The sequence below is a fragment of the Mustelus asterias genome, chromosome 1, assembly GCF_964213995.1.
Source record: "Mustelus asterias chromosome 1, sMusAst1.hap1.1, whole genome shotgun sequence".
NCBI lineage: Eukaryota > Metazoa > Chordata > Chondrichthyes > Carcharhiniformes > Triakidae > Mustelus > Mustelus asterias.
Window position 1 is genome coordinate 169,446,883 of NC_135801.1, and position 13,104 is coordinate 169,459,986.

Below are 13,104 nucleotides of genomic sequence, written 5' to 3' on the forward strand. Positions count from 1 at the left end.
GTGTTCCATTCAGAAACTTGGTGCTTTGAATAATGATAATGCACTACCATCTACTAGTTACTTGCCTGCTACACCGAGTATGGTGCCATCATCTTCCTACATTCCCAGCTCTGAAACGCCACAAGGTAAATACCAAGGAAATGGTGACCTTTGATTTGATTATTTTATCAAGAGGGGTTCGTCGGGATGAATCTGACTTGTTTCACAAATAGCACAGGAAACACAGTGGGCTGATTGTGGCAGCAGGCTGTAATTGAAGCCACTCATTCACAGGCTTGTCCAGTTTTATTGGTAATGCAAAATTGATAGTCGTGATGGAATTTTTCCCCTAAGTGGTTAATTTTCTGAAGTGCTTTGCTCTGCATATTTTGTGGATTATAAAATATCTTACTGCACTGAAAACAGCAGCTGTCGTACAGGCTGATTTTAAAGAACTATTCAGACACAGCCATGTTATTGAGCTATCAATCCGGAGGTCTAGATTAATAACCCAGACGGTGCATTCAAAGTGATTCATAATTGTTTGAGAAAGTGACTCCAGTTTTAAACATGCTTGGAGTTTGTCGTTGTTTTAAAAGAAAAAAGTGGCGAAAGTGGCTATGAAGCTGTCGGATTTGTTGTTTAAAACCCCTACTGATTCACCCGTGTCCTTGCCTCGACTGGGCTGTATATACAGGCCCCAACAACATTGTTGACTTTCAACTGCCCTTTGAAGTAGCCTGGAGCAGTTGTATTTATCACAACCAGGGATTGGCAATAAATGCCGACCTTGCCAGTGATGCCTACATCCTGAGAATTAATATTCATGCCCTGTTACAGTACGTGAACTGGTAAACTGCAGGAAACTTGCAAAATAGGGCATGTCCTTTTGTCGCAATTTATTTTGAGAACAACCATGTCTCCAATGTTGTTGGTCTTTATGCTTCCTATGTCCATCTTATTGTTGTATTAGTTTTGCTGTCCAGATAATGGAAAGGAAATCTCACGAATAAAGAATTGATGGTCTGTGTTCAAATATTTGTAGAGTTGTACCTGGATCATCCTTTGGATTTGCTGCATTAAGATAAGTTTAGTATGAGAGTCCTGGCAATTGGAGAATGCAGGTTCCATCTCTATACCACTGAGTAGTTAATTCTAGCTATCTTACTGTGAAATTCTGTCAGAAACCTCCCTTCAGGATGTGGAAAAGATTTGAGGGTCAGCAAACAACAGTGGAAGAAGGGGTTCAATGGGCTGGACTTGGAGAGGAAATTTCCACTTGTGGGGAGCCCATAACTAATGGTCATGAAGGTGAAATAGTAACTGATAAATCCAATAAGGAATTCGGAGGGAATCTCTTTATCCCGAGAATGCTGAAAATGTGGAACTCTCCTTCACGTGGAGTGATGGAGGCTAACTGCATTTTCAGAGGAAGGTAACTAATTATGTGAGGGAGGAAATAAGATGATGTGTTGATGGTGTGGGACAAAGTAAGGTGAAAGGGGAGATTGTGTGGACTATAAACACCAGCATGGACCAACCGAGCCAAATGGCCTGTTTTATTGTAAGATTGTATGCAAGAACCTGTAGCTCCAGGAGATAAAATAGTGAGGAGATAAATGTTTTTAAATAAAATATTTAATCTGCAGCTGACATTAGTCTAGTAGTTGGATCCCATTCGTTCTATAACTTAGATTAGAATATTAAAAAAGGCAATTTGATTAGAAGTGCTAGTAGTAGCACATAAGTATTGAGACTATTAGGAGATGGCAGCTTTGTGTTATATCTAAGGTTTCTTTTCTCCGTCTCTTTCCACTGTGATGATTGTGCAGCCAATACGGTTGGATCAGTCCGGGAGGCTTTACAGACAAATAGACTGCCTGAAGAGTCAACAGCGCCTACCTCCGGTCTACCTGGCCAGTTCAAACAAAGGCCCCCAATTTATAACAGCAGCTCAACCACATCATCTACCTCAACCACCACTGCCCCAGGTACTGCATCTGTCACTACAACAACATCAACAACAGCCACACAGCAGCAGACCCAGCCTCAGCAGCAGACCCAGCAGCAGCAGCAGACACAACCGCAGCAGACGCAGCCACTGCAACAACAGCAGCAGCCTCGCAAGAGTCTTTCACTCACAGTAAGTAGAAAGTCCATTTGAAGGTACTGAATGAATTAAGTGTTTGGTCATCACATTGCTGTAATTGCAGTTGGGAAAAACAACCGAGATATATCCTTTTCAAACTCTCCCTGAAGTCACATGCAGTCTGGATTTCTCTTAGACATTTGTGCAGTGCTGCATTTGCCACTTTTTGTTAATTGTGACAAGTAATGGGGGCGGGGGGGGGGAATTTCCAAAGGTTATTGGAAAACATACCCCAGGTTGCCAAATAACAAATTGCTCAGGGGTGACTCTACTTCCTCTAGAAGGAAATTTGCTGCATTCTCATGGCCCTGGAAACTGGGCAGTGAAATTGAGATGGGAGCAGCCAGCCATCGCAGCTATTTCCTTTTTTTAGAGCACTGCTTGTGAGCAGCTGAGCATGGAAGTATTCCCCAGGGCCCGTCAAGTAAACCTCTGGTCTCCATTCTGCCAAACGTGGCCTTTTCTCGCTACTGATCGATATTGACTGACCTTCAGCCCCTGCTGATCTTCAGCTGATTCCTGTTATCACCACCCCCACATCCCTTCTAACCCCTTCCTGCACTCCTTCACTCCCAATTAGTGGGCCCTAACAAATGTTTGACAGTTGAATGATAATCATTGACCCAGAGTTTAGCGTGGGCATTTCAACAAAGCCTTTGACAATGTCCCACATGGGAAACTTGTAAAGAAGGTAAGTTCACATGGGATACAGGGTAATTTGATAAAGTGGATTCAAAATTGACTCAGTTGTAGAGGAGACAGAGGGTGATGACAGAAGGCTGCTTTAGTGACTGGAAACCAGTGTCCAGTGGCGTACCACAGGGATCTGTTTTGGGCCCCCTATTATTTGTCATTTAGAACATGACATAGATGACTATGTGGGAGAAAGGATTAGTAAGTTTGTGGATGACACAAAGGTCAGTTGGGTGGTTAACAGTGAGGCGGAGTGTCTTGGGCTACAAGAAGATATAGACGGAATGATCAAATGGGCAGATAAGTGGCAAATGGACAAGGAAGTACGCAATGAATGGTAGGACACTAGGAAGTTCTGTGGAACAGAAGGACCTTGGCGTGTTTGTCCACAGATCCCTGAAGGCGAAAGGGCATGTTCGGAGGGTGGGGGAAAAGGCATATGGGACACTTGATATTCCCTCACATCCTTTAACAAGTATCTAGATGAGCACTTGGTACATCATAACATTCAGGGCTATGGGCCAAGTGCAGGCAGATGGGATTAGCTGGGAGTTCGGGTATTCATAATGTGTCGGTGCAGACTTGATGGGCCAAAGACTCTCTTCTGTGCTGTATGATTCTATGATTTTATGCATTCATATGAAAAGTGTTACATTGCTTTAGTGTCTTGAATGTGGAGACCCCCACCAAGCCTATGAACCCTGAACTAGAACTTGGGGACATGGCCTCAAAATAAGGGGAAGCAGATTTAGGACTGAGTTGAGGAGGAACTTCTTCACCCAAAGGGTTGTGAATCTGGAGAATTCCCTGCTCAGTGACGTGGTTGAGGCTACCTCATTGAATGTTTTTAAGGCTAGGATAGATACATTCTTGAACAGTGAAGAAATTGAGGGTTATGGTGAGTGGGCGGGTAAGTGGAGCTGAGTCCACGAAAAGATCAGCCACGATTTTATTGAATGGCGGAGCAGGCTCAAGTGGCCAGATGGCCTACACCTGCTCCTAGTTATGTTCTTATGTTAATTGCCAAGGATCAGTAGGCCTCCTGTATTTGACTTTCCCTGGATGGAAAATAGAAGGAAGAAATGATAATGAGGTCCTGCCATTAAATTCAACAAGGCTCAGCATCCTCTGGATTTCTAGGATTCTCCACATGTGAACATGTACTCTCCCTCCCTAGAAACATCCGGGCCAGCATTTCAGCAAATGTGTGGTTAATCTATGGAGCAAACTTGCTAGAAAGATCCTGGAAGTAGACGGTGTTAATTCATATAAATGTAAATTAGTTTTCTTTCAGAAAATAATTTCGGTTGCACTATATGAATAATTTGAGATATGATGTCTTTGACAAGGTACTGCGTGGTAGGTTGTTGCATAAGGTTAAATCTCTTGGGATCCAGGGTGAGGTATCTAAATGGATACAAAATTGGCTTCTTGACAGAAGCCAGAGGGTGGTTGTAGAGAATTGTTTTTCAAACTGGAGGCCTGTGACCAGCGGTGTGCCTCAGGGATCAGTGCTGGGTCCACTGTTATTTGACATTTATATTAATGATTTGGATGAGAATATAGGAGGCATGATTAGTAAGTTTGCAGATGACACTAAGATTGGTGGCATAGTGGACAGTGAAGAAAGTTATCTCCAATTGCAACGGGATCTTGATCAATTGGGCCAGTGGGCTGACGAATGGCAGATGGAGTTTAATTTCGACAAATGCGAGGTGATGCATTTTGGTAGATTGAACCAGGGCAGGACTTACTCAGTTAATGGTAGGGCGTTGGGGAGAGTTACAGAACAAAGAGATCTAGGGGTACATGTTCATAGCTCCTTGAAAGTGGAGTCACAAGTGGACAGAGTAGTGAAGAAGGCATTCGGCATGCTTGGTTTCATCGGTCAGAACATTGAATACAGGAGTTGGGACGTTTTGTTGAAGTTGTACAAGACATTGGTAAGGCCACACTTGGAATACTGAGTGCAATTCTGGTCACCCTATTATAGAAAGGATATTATTAAACTAGAAAGATTGCAGAAAAGATTTACTAGGATGCTACCGGGACTTGATGGTTTGAGTTATAAGGAGAGGCTGGATAGACTGGGACTTTTTTCTCTGGAGCGTAGAAGGCTGAGGGGTGATCTTAGAGGTCTATAAAATAATGAGGGGCACAGATCAGCTAAATAGTCAATGTCTTTTCCCAAAGATAGGGGAGTCTAAAACTAGAGGGCACAGGTTTAAGGTGAGAGGGGAGAGATACAAAAGTGTCCAGAAGGCCAATCTTTTCACACAGAGGGTGGTGAGTGTCTGAAACAAGCTGCCAGAGGTAGTAGTAGAGGCGGGTACAATTTTGTCTTTTAAAAAGCATTTAGATAGTTACATGGGTACAGTGGGTATAGAGGGATATGGGCCAAATGCAGGGAATTGGGATTAGTTTAGGGTTTTTTTTTTAAAAAGGCGGCATGGACAAGTTGGGCTGAAGGGCCTGTTTCCATGCTGTAAACCTCTATGACTCTGTTAAACATAGTGTATTTACATGGAACAAATTGATATTTTGGATTTATGGTTCCCCAATTTCTCCTCCACCTTGGATTTCCTCACATCATGTCTGGGTCTGTTGTAGGTTAATTAATAGAGATTGATTACTATGATTAGTCAGCAACTCCATTATCGCATCATGTGAGTCCCAGGATGATAGATTCATAGAAATCAGAGAATCCCTACAGTGCAGAAGGAGGCCGATCGAATCTGCACCGAACACAATCCCACCCAGGCCCAATCCCCATAATCCCATGTATTTGCCATGCTGATCCCCCTGACGCTAAGGAGCAATTTACCTTGGCCTGTCAAGCTAACCTGCACATCTTTGGATTGTGGAAGGAAACCAGAGCATCCGGAGGAAACCCATGCAGACCCCTCGCAGACAGTGACCCAAGGCCAGAATTGAATGCGGATTGAATCTGGCGCTGTGAAGAAGCAGTGCTAACCACTGTGCCACCGTGTCGCCCAAAGATAGAAGGATAATCTTGTTTTTTTTTGTTTCATATTGCTAGTTATTTTGTTGACTTGTGCTTTAGTTCCTTCCAGTTATTTTCACCAATTCTTTGTTTTTATTCGCCTATTACAGAGAGACCAAATGTATGCAGCCCAAGAAATGTTCAAGACTGCCAACAAGGTTACCCGACCAGAGAAAGCCCTCATACTTGGATTTATGGCCGGGTCAAGAGGTATGTTGTAACTTTTCACTCCTTTCTCACCATATCTGGCACGAAGGTGTTGACTCCTGCTGCAATATGGTTTGATAAACCTCACCCAGGCTTCCTTTCTTCAGGAAGGACAAAATACTGCAAAATCTGAAATAAAAAGCACTCAGCAGGTCTGGCAGCATCTGTGGAGAGAGACATGTTAACAAAGAATAGTACAGCACAGGAACAGGCCCTTCGGCCGTCCAAACCTATGCCGATCATGATGCCCTAACTTTAAAAAAAAACCTTTATGCAGTCCATATCACACTGTTCCCTCCCTATTCATCTACCCATCCAGATGCCTCTTAAATGTTGCTAACATGCCTGCTTCCACCACCACCTCTGGCAGCGCGTTCCAGGCACCCACCATTCTCTGTGTGGAAAAACCTCCCCCACACATCTCCCTTAAGATGCTTAACGGCATTGCTATCAATGGCGATGTAACAAGGTTCCTACCCTTTCATTTCAATACATTTTGATATGATTAGAAAGCTTCCCCACCATATCATCCCCCTCCACTGATGTTCAGTGGCAGCAGTGTATACTATCTACAAGATGCACTGCAGCAATTCACCAAACATCCTTAGACAGCACCTTCCAAACCCACGATCACTTCCATCTAGAAGGACAAGGGCAGCAGTTACATGGGAACACCGCCACCTGCAAGTTCCCCTCCAAGCCACTCACCATCCTGACTTGGAAATATATCACCGTTCCTTCGCAGCCGCTAGGTCAAAATCCTGGAATTTCCTCCCTAACAGCATCGTGGATCAACCAACAGAACATAGACTACAGCGATTCAAGAAGGCAGCTCACCACCACCTTCTCCAGAGCAACTAGGGATGGGCAATAAATGCTGGCCAGCCAGCTACACCCATATCCCACGAATGAATAAAAAAATCATAGAGGGGAAGGTCAGAGGGTATTGTGAATACACAGCAGGGGTTGGGATTAGAAGCAGGGATGAGGTTGGAGGAAAGTGAAGAGAATCGAAAGATAGTTTTTATTCCTTCTTCCCATTCTTCTCCATTTATCTACTATAAGAATGAACCGGTCAGGAAGGATTCGAACAAGAGCCCATGAAGATGTGGTATTCATTTGATTTTATATATTTGCTGGTGAGAGAACAATTAAAACTAAAATACCAAAATAACCTGTGCATAGCTTAGCCACTGTGGCCCTTGGTAATGTCTGTAAATTAATTAAGAACCCTGATGATGAGATAAGCTGCTCATGCTTGACCAGCCTTATCTTAGCCACTGTTGATCTGTTCTAGACAAGGTCCTGTCTCTTAAAGTTCTTAAAGTTACAAAGATATGTAGAGGGACAGGTAGTATTGAGGAAGCAGGGGGGCTGCAGAAGGACTTGGACAGGTTAGGAGAGTGGGCAAAGAAGTGGCAGATGGAATATAATGTGGAAAAGTGTGAGGTTGTGCACTTTGGAAGGAGGAATGGAGGCATAGACTATTTTCTAAATGGGGAAATGCTTAGGAAATCAGAAACACAAAGGGACTTGGGAGCCATTGTTCAAGATTCTCAAGGTTTTAACGTGCAGGTTCAGTCAGCAGTTAGGAAGGCAAATGCAATGTTAGCATTCATGTCACGAGGGCTAGAGTACAAGAGGAGGGATGTACTTCTGAGGCTGTATAAGGCTCTGGTCAGACCCCATTTGGAGTACGTGAGCAGTTTTGGGCCCCATATCTAAGGAAAGGTGTGCTGGCCTTGGAAAGGGTGCAAAGGAGGTTCACAAGAATGATCCCTGGAATTAAGAGCTTGTCATATGAGGAACGGTTGAGGACTCTGGGTCTGTACTCGTTGGAGTTTAGAAGGATGAGGGGAGACCTTATTGAAGCTTACAGGATACTGCAAGGCCGCGGTAGACTGGACGTGGAGAGGATGTTTCCACTTGTAGGAAAACTAGAACCAGAGGGCACAACCTCAGGCTAAAGGGATGATCCTTTAAAATAGAGATGAGGAGGAATTTCTTCAGCCAGAGAGTGGTGAATCTGTGGAACTCTTTGCCGCAGAAGGCTGTGGAGGCCAGGTCATTGAATGTCTTTAAGACAGAGATAGATAGGTTCTTGATGGATCAGGGGTTATGGGGAAAAGGCAAGAGAATGGGGATGAGAAAAAAATCAGCCATGATTGAATGGCGGAGCAGACTCGATGGGCCGAGTGGCCTAATTCTGCTCCTATGTCTTATGGTCTTATTTAGCCTGTTGAGATAAGCCACTCATGGCTGATTGGCCTTGTTCCACTCCAGTCTAAACTCCTCAAGCTGACAATCAATCTTTCCCTCCCTGACAAAAACAAAAAATGCTGAAGAAACTCAGCAGGTCTGACAGCATCTGTGGGGAGAGAATGGAGCCAACATTTCGAGTCCAGATGATGTTTTGTCAGAGCTGTGACGAAGAGTCATCCAGACTCGGAATGTTGGCTCTATTCTCTCTCCACAGAGGCTGTCAGACCTGCTGAGGTTCTCCAGCATTTTCTGTTTTTGTTTCGGATTCCAGCATCCACAGTATTTTTGCCTTTATCCTCCCCGGGCTTATTCTGTTGGAAAAATAATTCACCTAGACCCCTGAAATGTAACAAAGGTCAGGTTGACACCTGAACAAGAGAAATAAGTATAGGAATGCATGAGGAGAGGGAAAAATGCAGAGTAGCTGTTGAGTTTGGACCGTACCTGAGAGGGAACGTAGCAGTATTATTCTGTTAATAAAAACTGTTGCTCGAGCATTGTAATCAACTTCATTTGTTTTTGGTTCGATCATCTCAAAAGAATCGCATCACCACCAGTACGGTGTTGGGTTCACATTTTACACCATGGTTTGATTTATTATTGTCATATGTATTGGGTGTATGTATAGTGTATAGTGAAAAGTATTGTTTCTTGTGCGCTATACAGACAAAGCATACCGTTCATAGAGAAGGAAATGAAAGGGTGCAGAATGTAGTGTTACAGTCATAGCTGGGGTGTAGAGAAAGATCAACTTAATGCAAGTTAAGTCCATTCAAAAATCTGATGGCAGCAGGGAAGAAGCTGTTCTTGAGTCGGTTGGTACGTGACTTCCAGACTTTTGTATCTTTTTCCCGGTGGAAGAGAGAATGTCCGGGGTGCGTGGGGTCCTTGATTAATTTGCTGGCTATTTCTCTGACGCAGTGGAAAGTGTAGACAGAGTCAATGGATGGGAGACTGGTTTGCGTGATGGACTGGGCTTTGTTCATGACCCTTTGTAGTTCCTTGCGGTCTTGAGCAGAACAGGAGCCATACCAAGCTGTGATACAACCAGAAAGAGTGTTTCCTATGTAAATGCCTACAGTCTGGCTGACACTTACTGTTAATATTTGTGATGGTTTACTATGCAAAACTGATTATCATTTTATTCCTTCAGAAAACCCATGTCCAGAGCAAGGTGATATCATTCAAATCAAACTGAGCGAACATACGGAGGTTCTACCAAAGGCAGATGGCACAGGGAGCACCACAATGCTGGTAGATACTGTCTTTGAAATGAACTACGCCACAGGCCAATGGACCAGACTGAAGAAGTACAAGCCTATCACAAATGTGTCCTGAGAGTTCCCCAGGACCAAGAACTCGTGGACCAAATCCAACGTTGTTATCCTGATTACCACTGACCTGAGCTTCAATGATTGTATTTACAGACCGTTCTAAAACATGTGCAGGGGGCACCTATATAACAGATTGTGACACAGAATTTAGGGCCACCAGAGAGTGGGACGCGATGAATAGAGAAATGAGTTCCTGCAGTTGATGTGTTTTTTTTTTGTCTCCTGTCGTGTCAATGTCTTTTTCAATGATGGTCCAGTCTCCAGCTACACCAACAACTCCAGCATGAAAACTCTTTGATTTGTGGAAAGCATGTGGACCTTAGTTATGGCTGAAAGGAGGACCACTTAGCTGCAGCCTTGAGTTGGTCTGTCATTTCTGAAATACCGTGGGGAGATCATTTAGCAGCTTAGATTTGGTTCACTTTTAACAGTGGGGTTTGAACTGGAGAGCATTGGAAAGCCAGGCGATTTCCTGGTATCTGGTGCCTTCACAAAGTCACATTGAGTTTTGTAAAGTATTTGTTGCAGAGGCAGCATGATTTAACAACATTTTTCTATTTTTTGTACAGTTGTAAAGATTCTAGGTTTCTCACACTTTTTTTCTTTTGCGTGCTCTCTCGTACAGTGTAAGATGTAAAATAATTAGATTTTCTATGGAAAATATGTGCAGTTTAGAGAATGCACAGCCATAATTGGTTTTCATGTGTTTAGGCAGCTGGTTGAACTGTCAAAGCTTAAGGGACGTACAGTACCAAGCACAATAAAATTACATTGTAACTGGAGTCAATTATTTCATTGGTTCTTCACTTATGTGGGAGTGGTGGGTAATCAATATATTCAGAACTCTTTCTTCAAATGAGCAGCTTTGTCACCTTTGTTCTTGGTGTCAGACAGCTGCAGTGAAATTTAATCACCTATTTTTGCAGTAACTGCTGTAATAACTTGTGCCTTTATTCCATTAACACTTAATGGAAGCTGTGCAGAAACTGCTCGTCGTACAAAAGCAGAACACTAACTACTGGAAATCTGAAATACTAACACTGCTGGAAAGATGCAGCACGTCAGACAACATCTGTGGAGATTTCGGTTAACGGTGTTTCTCTCTCCACAAGATGCTGCTGCCTGATGTGCTTTTTGTTTCCAACATTTTATGTTATTGTACAGTGATGGGTGGAATGGTGGCAGTGGTTAGCACTGCTGCCTCACTGTGCCAGGGACCTGGGTTCAATTCCAGCCTTGCCCCTTGCATCTCTCTTAAACTTTCTCCCCCCCCCCTTCAGTCTCAATCTATGCCCCCGAGTAATTGACCCTTCAACCCTGGGAAAAAGACTCTGACTATCCCCTCTATCCAAGCCTGTTATCTTGTAAACTATCAGGTCCCCCCTCATCCTCTGACGCTCCAATAAAAACACCTGACGCTCCAATAAAAACAATCTAAGTTTGTTCAACCTTTCTTTATATTTTCCTCCAAACCAGACAACATCCTGGTAAATTTCTTCTGCACCCTTTCCAATGCATCAGCATCCTTCCGGTAGTATAGCAACCAGAATTATACACAATACTCCAAATGCGGCCTAACCAAAGCATTAAAGCAAACACACTTCAGACCATCAGAAAAAAAGTGCCATGTTTTGTACATTCTCCCTGTGTTTTATTTCTCTTAGCCTTACTGGACCCATTCACGGAGTTCTCCACAGTCTCTGTGAATTAACCAGCCTGGGGATGACAAGTGGTGAGTAACATTTACACCACACAAGTGCCAGACAATGACCATCTCCAACAAGAGAGGATCTAACCATCATGCTTTAACATTCAATGACATTACCATCCTAAATCCTGCACTATCAACATTGTGAAGGTTACCATTGACCAGAAACTGAATTGGACTAGCCATATAAATACTGTGGCTACCGCACCAGGTCAAAGGCTAGGAATCCTGTGGTGAGTAACTCACTCCCTGACCTCCCAAAACCTGTCCACCATCTACAAGGCACAAGTCAGAAGCATCATGGAATACTCTCCACTTTCCTGGATGAGTGTAGCTCCAACACTCAAGAAGCTTGGCACCATCCAGGACAAAACAGCCCATTTGATTGCTACTCTTTCCACAAACATTCACTCCCTCCATCACCGAACAGTGGCGACTGTTTGTACCATCTACAAGATACACTGCAGGAGCTCACCAAGGTTCCTTAGGCAGCACCTTCCAAACCTACTACCATCTTGAAGGACAAGAGCAGCAGATACTTGGGAACACCACCACCCGTGGCAGGTGACTTGAAGGTTGCCCTCCAAGTCACTCACCGTCCTGACTTGGAAATATATCACTTTTCCTTCACTGTTGCTAGGTCAAACTCTTGGCATTCCCTTCCTAACAGCATGATATATGTACCTACACCTCAGACTGCAGCAGTTCAAAAGCCAGCTCACCACCACTTTCTGAAGGCCTCTAGGGATGGGCAATAAATCCTGGCCTGGCCAGCAGTGCCCACAGCCTGCAAATGAATAAAAACAAAAGTGATTCTTTCGTTTTCCCATAACACTGTGACAATAACATCATCTTCACATTCAAAAGTCCCAACCTTTCAATCAAACTATTTCTTCTGATTTTTTTTAAATTTCCCAGTCTTTTGGGACACATACCAATCAGCCACTTGGACAGGATCAGTCATATCGGCTAACCATGTGTCTCCAATTGCTTCTTGCAACAGTGATGTTTTAGCTGGTAGTAAAATATGTCTTGGGATAAGCTTTAGTCACTGCTTGGTAGGGTGACACACCACTAGGAAAGCATGGAGTAAACTTACAGCAATTACATAGGTTGACAGCATTGTTCTCCGCTTAGTTGGATGATCCGTACAGAACCTTTCAAGTATTGTTTTCAAAGACTTATTTCCCCATTTGCTACCTCTGATGACTAACGATAATGCAATTTTTGCCTCCGTACAATAGTTTCCTGTAACAACTGTGTGAAATGTGAGCCTTGATCACCATTTGTCTGTCATGGAAGTCCCTACCTGAAGATAACCTCACACTGTAGTAAACATCTGCAGTGAGATGACATGGGGTATGCCTCCGGGGGATTCATTGATGTCTCAATGAATTTGTCCATAATCACTAAGCAATACTGTGCAAGCATCTGATAAAATGAATGTGAAGGTGAATCCATAGTCCCTCAGGAGGAGCACAAGGGAGGATTATATTAGAGTCAGGAATTTACTGGAAATATCAAACATTCACAGCATATTTTAATATTCTATTTCATACAATTCAACCAGACCAAGAGGCACACTTTTTGATAAGTTATCTTGGCCCAATACTTGCAAATGAGAATGAAACACATGGAAGGTTCTCATTACAACCTCGAGGGCAATTTGGGAATGGGTAATGAGGAAAGGTTGGACCTGTACCCTTTAGAGTTTAGTAGAATGAGGCAATCTTAATAAGAAATTTCCTGAGGAGACTTGACAAAGCAG

At 43.4% G+C, this 13,104-nt stretch overlaps 1 protein-coding gene across 2 annotated transcripts in view; it reads left to right on the forward strand.

Annotated features, from left to right (window-relative positions):
* nelfa (negative elongation factor complex member A) overlaps positions 1-10,409 on the forward strand; it is a 51,034-nt gene extending 40,625 nt beyond the window's left edge. For both annotated transcript variants that reach the window (XM_078222892.1, XM_078222895.1), the window contains exons 8-11: positions 14-125; positions 1,812-2,122; positions 5,936-6,035; positions 9,448-10,409. In XM_078222892.1, coding sequence (XP_078079018.1) covers positions 14-125; positions 1,812-2,122; positions 5,936-6,035; positions 9,448-9,632 — 708 coding nt within the window. In that variant the 3' untranslated portion in view covers positions 9,633-10,409. The remainder of the gene's footprint in view (positions 1-13; positions 126-1,811; positions 2,123-5,935; positions 6,036-9,447) is intronic.
* The last annotated feature ends 2,695 nt before the right edge of the window (positions 10,410-13,104 follow it).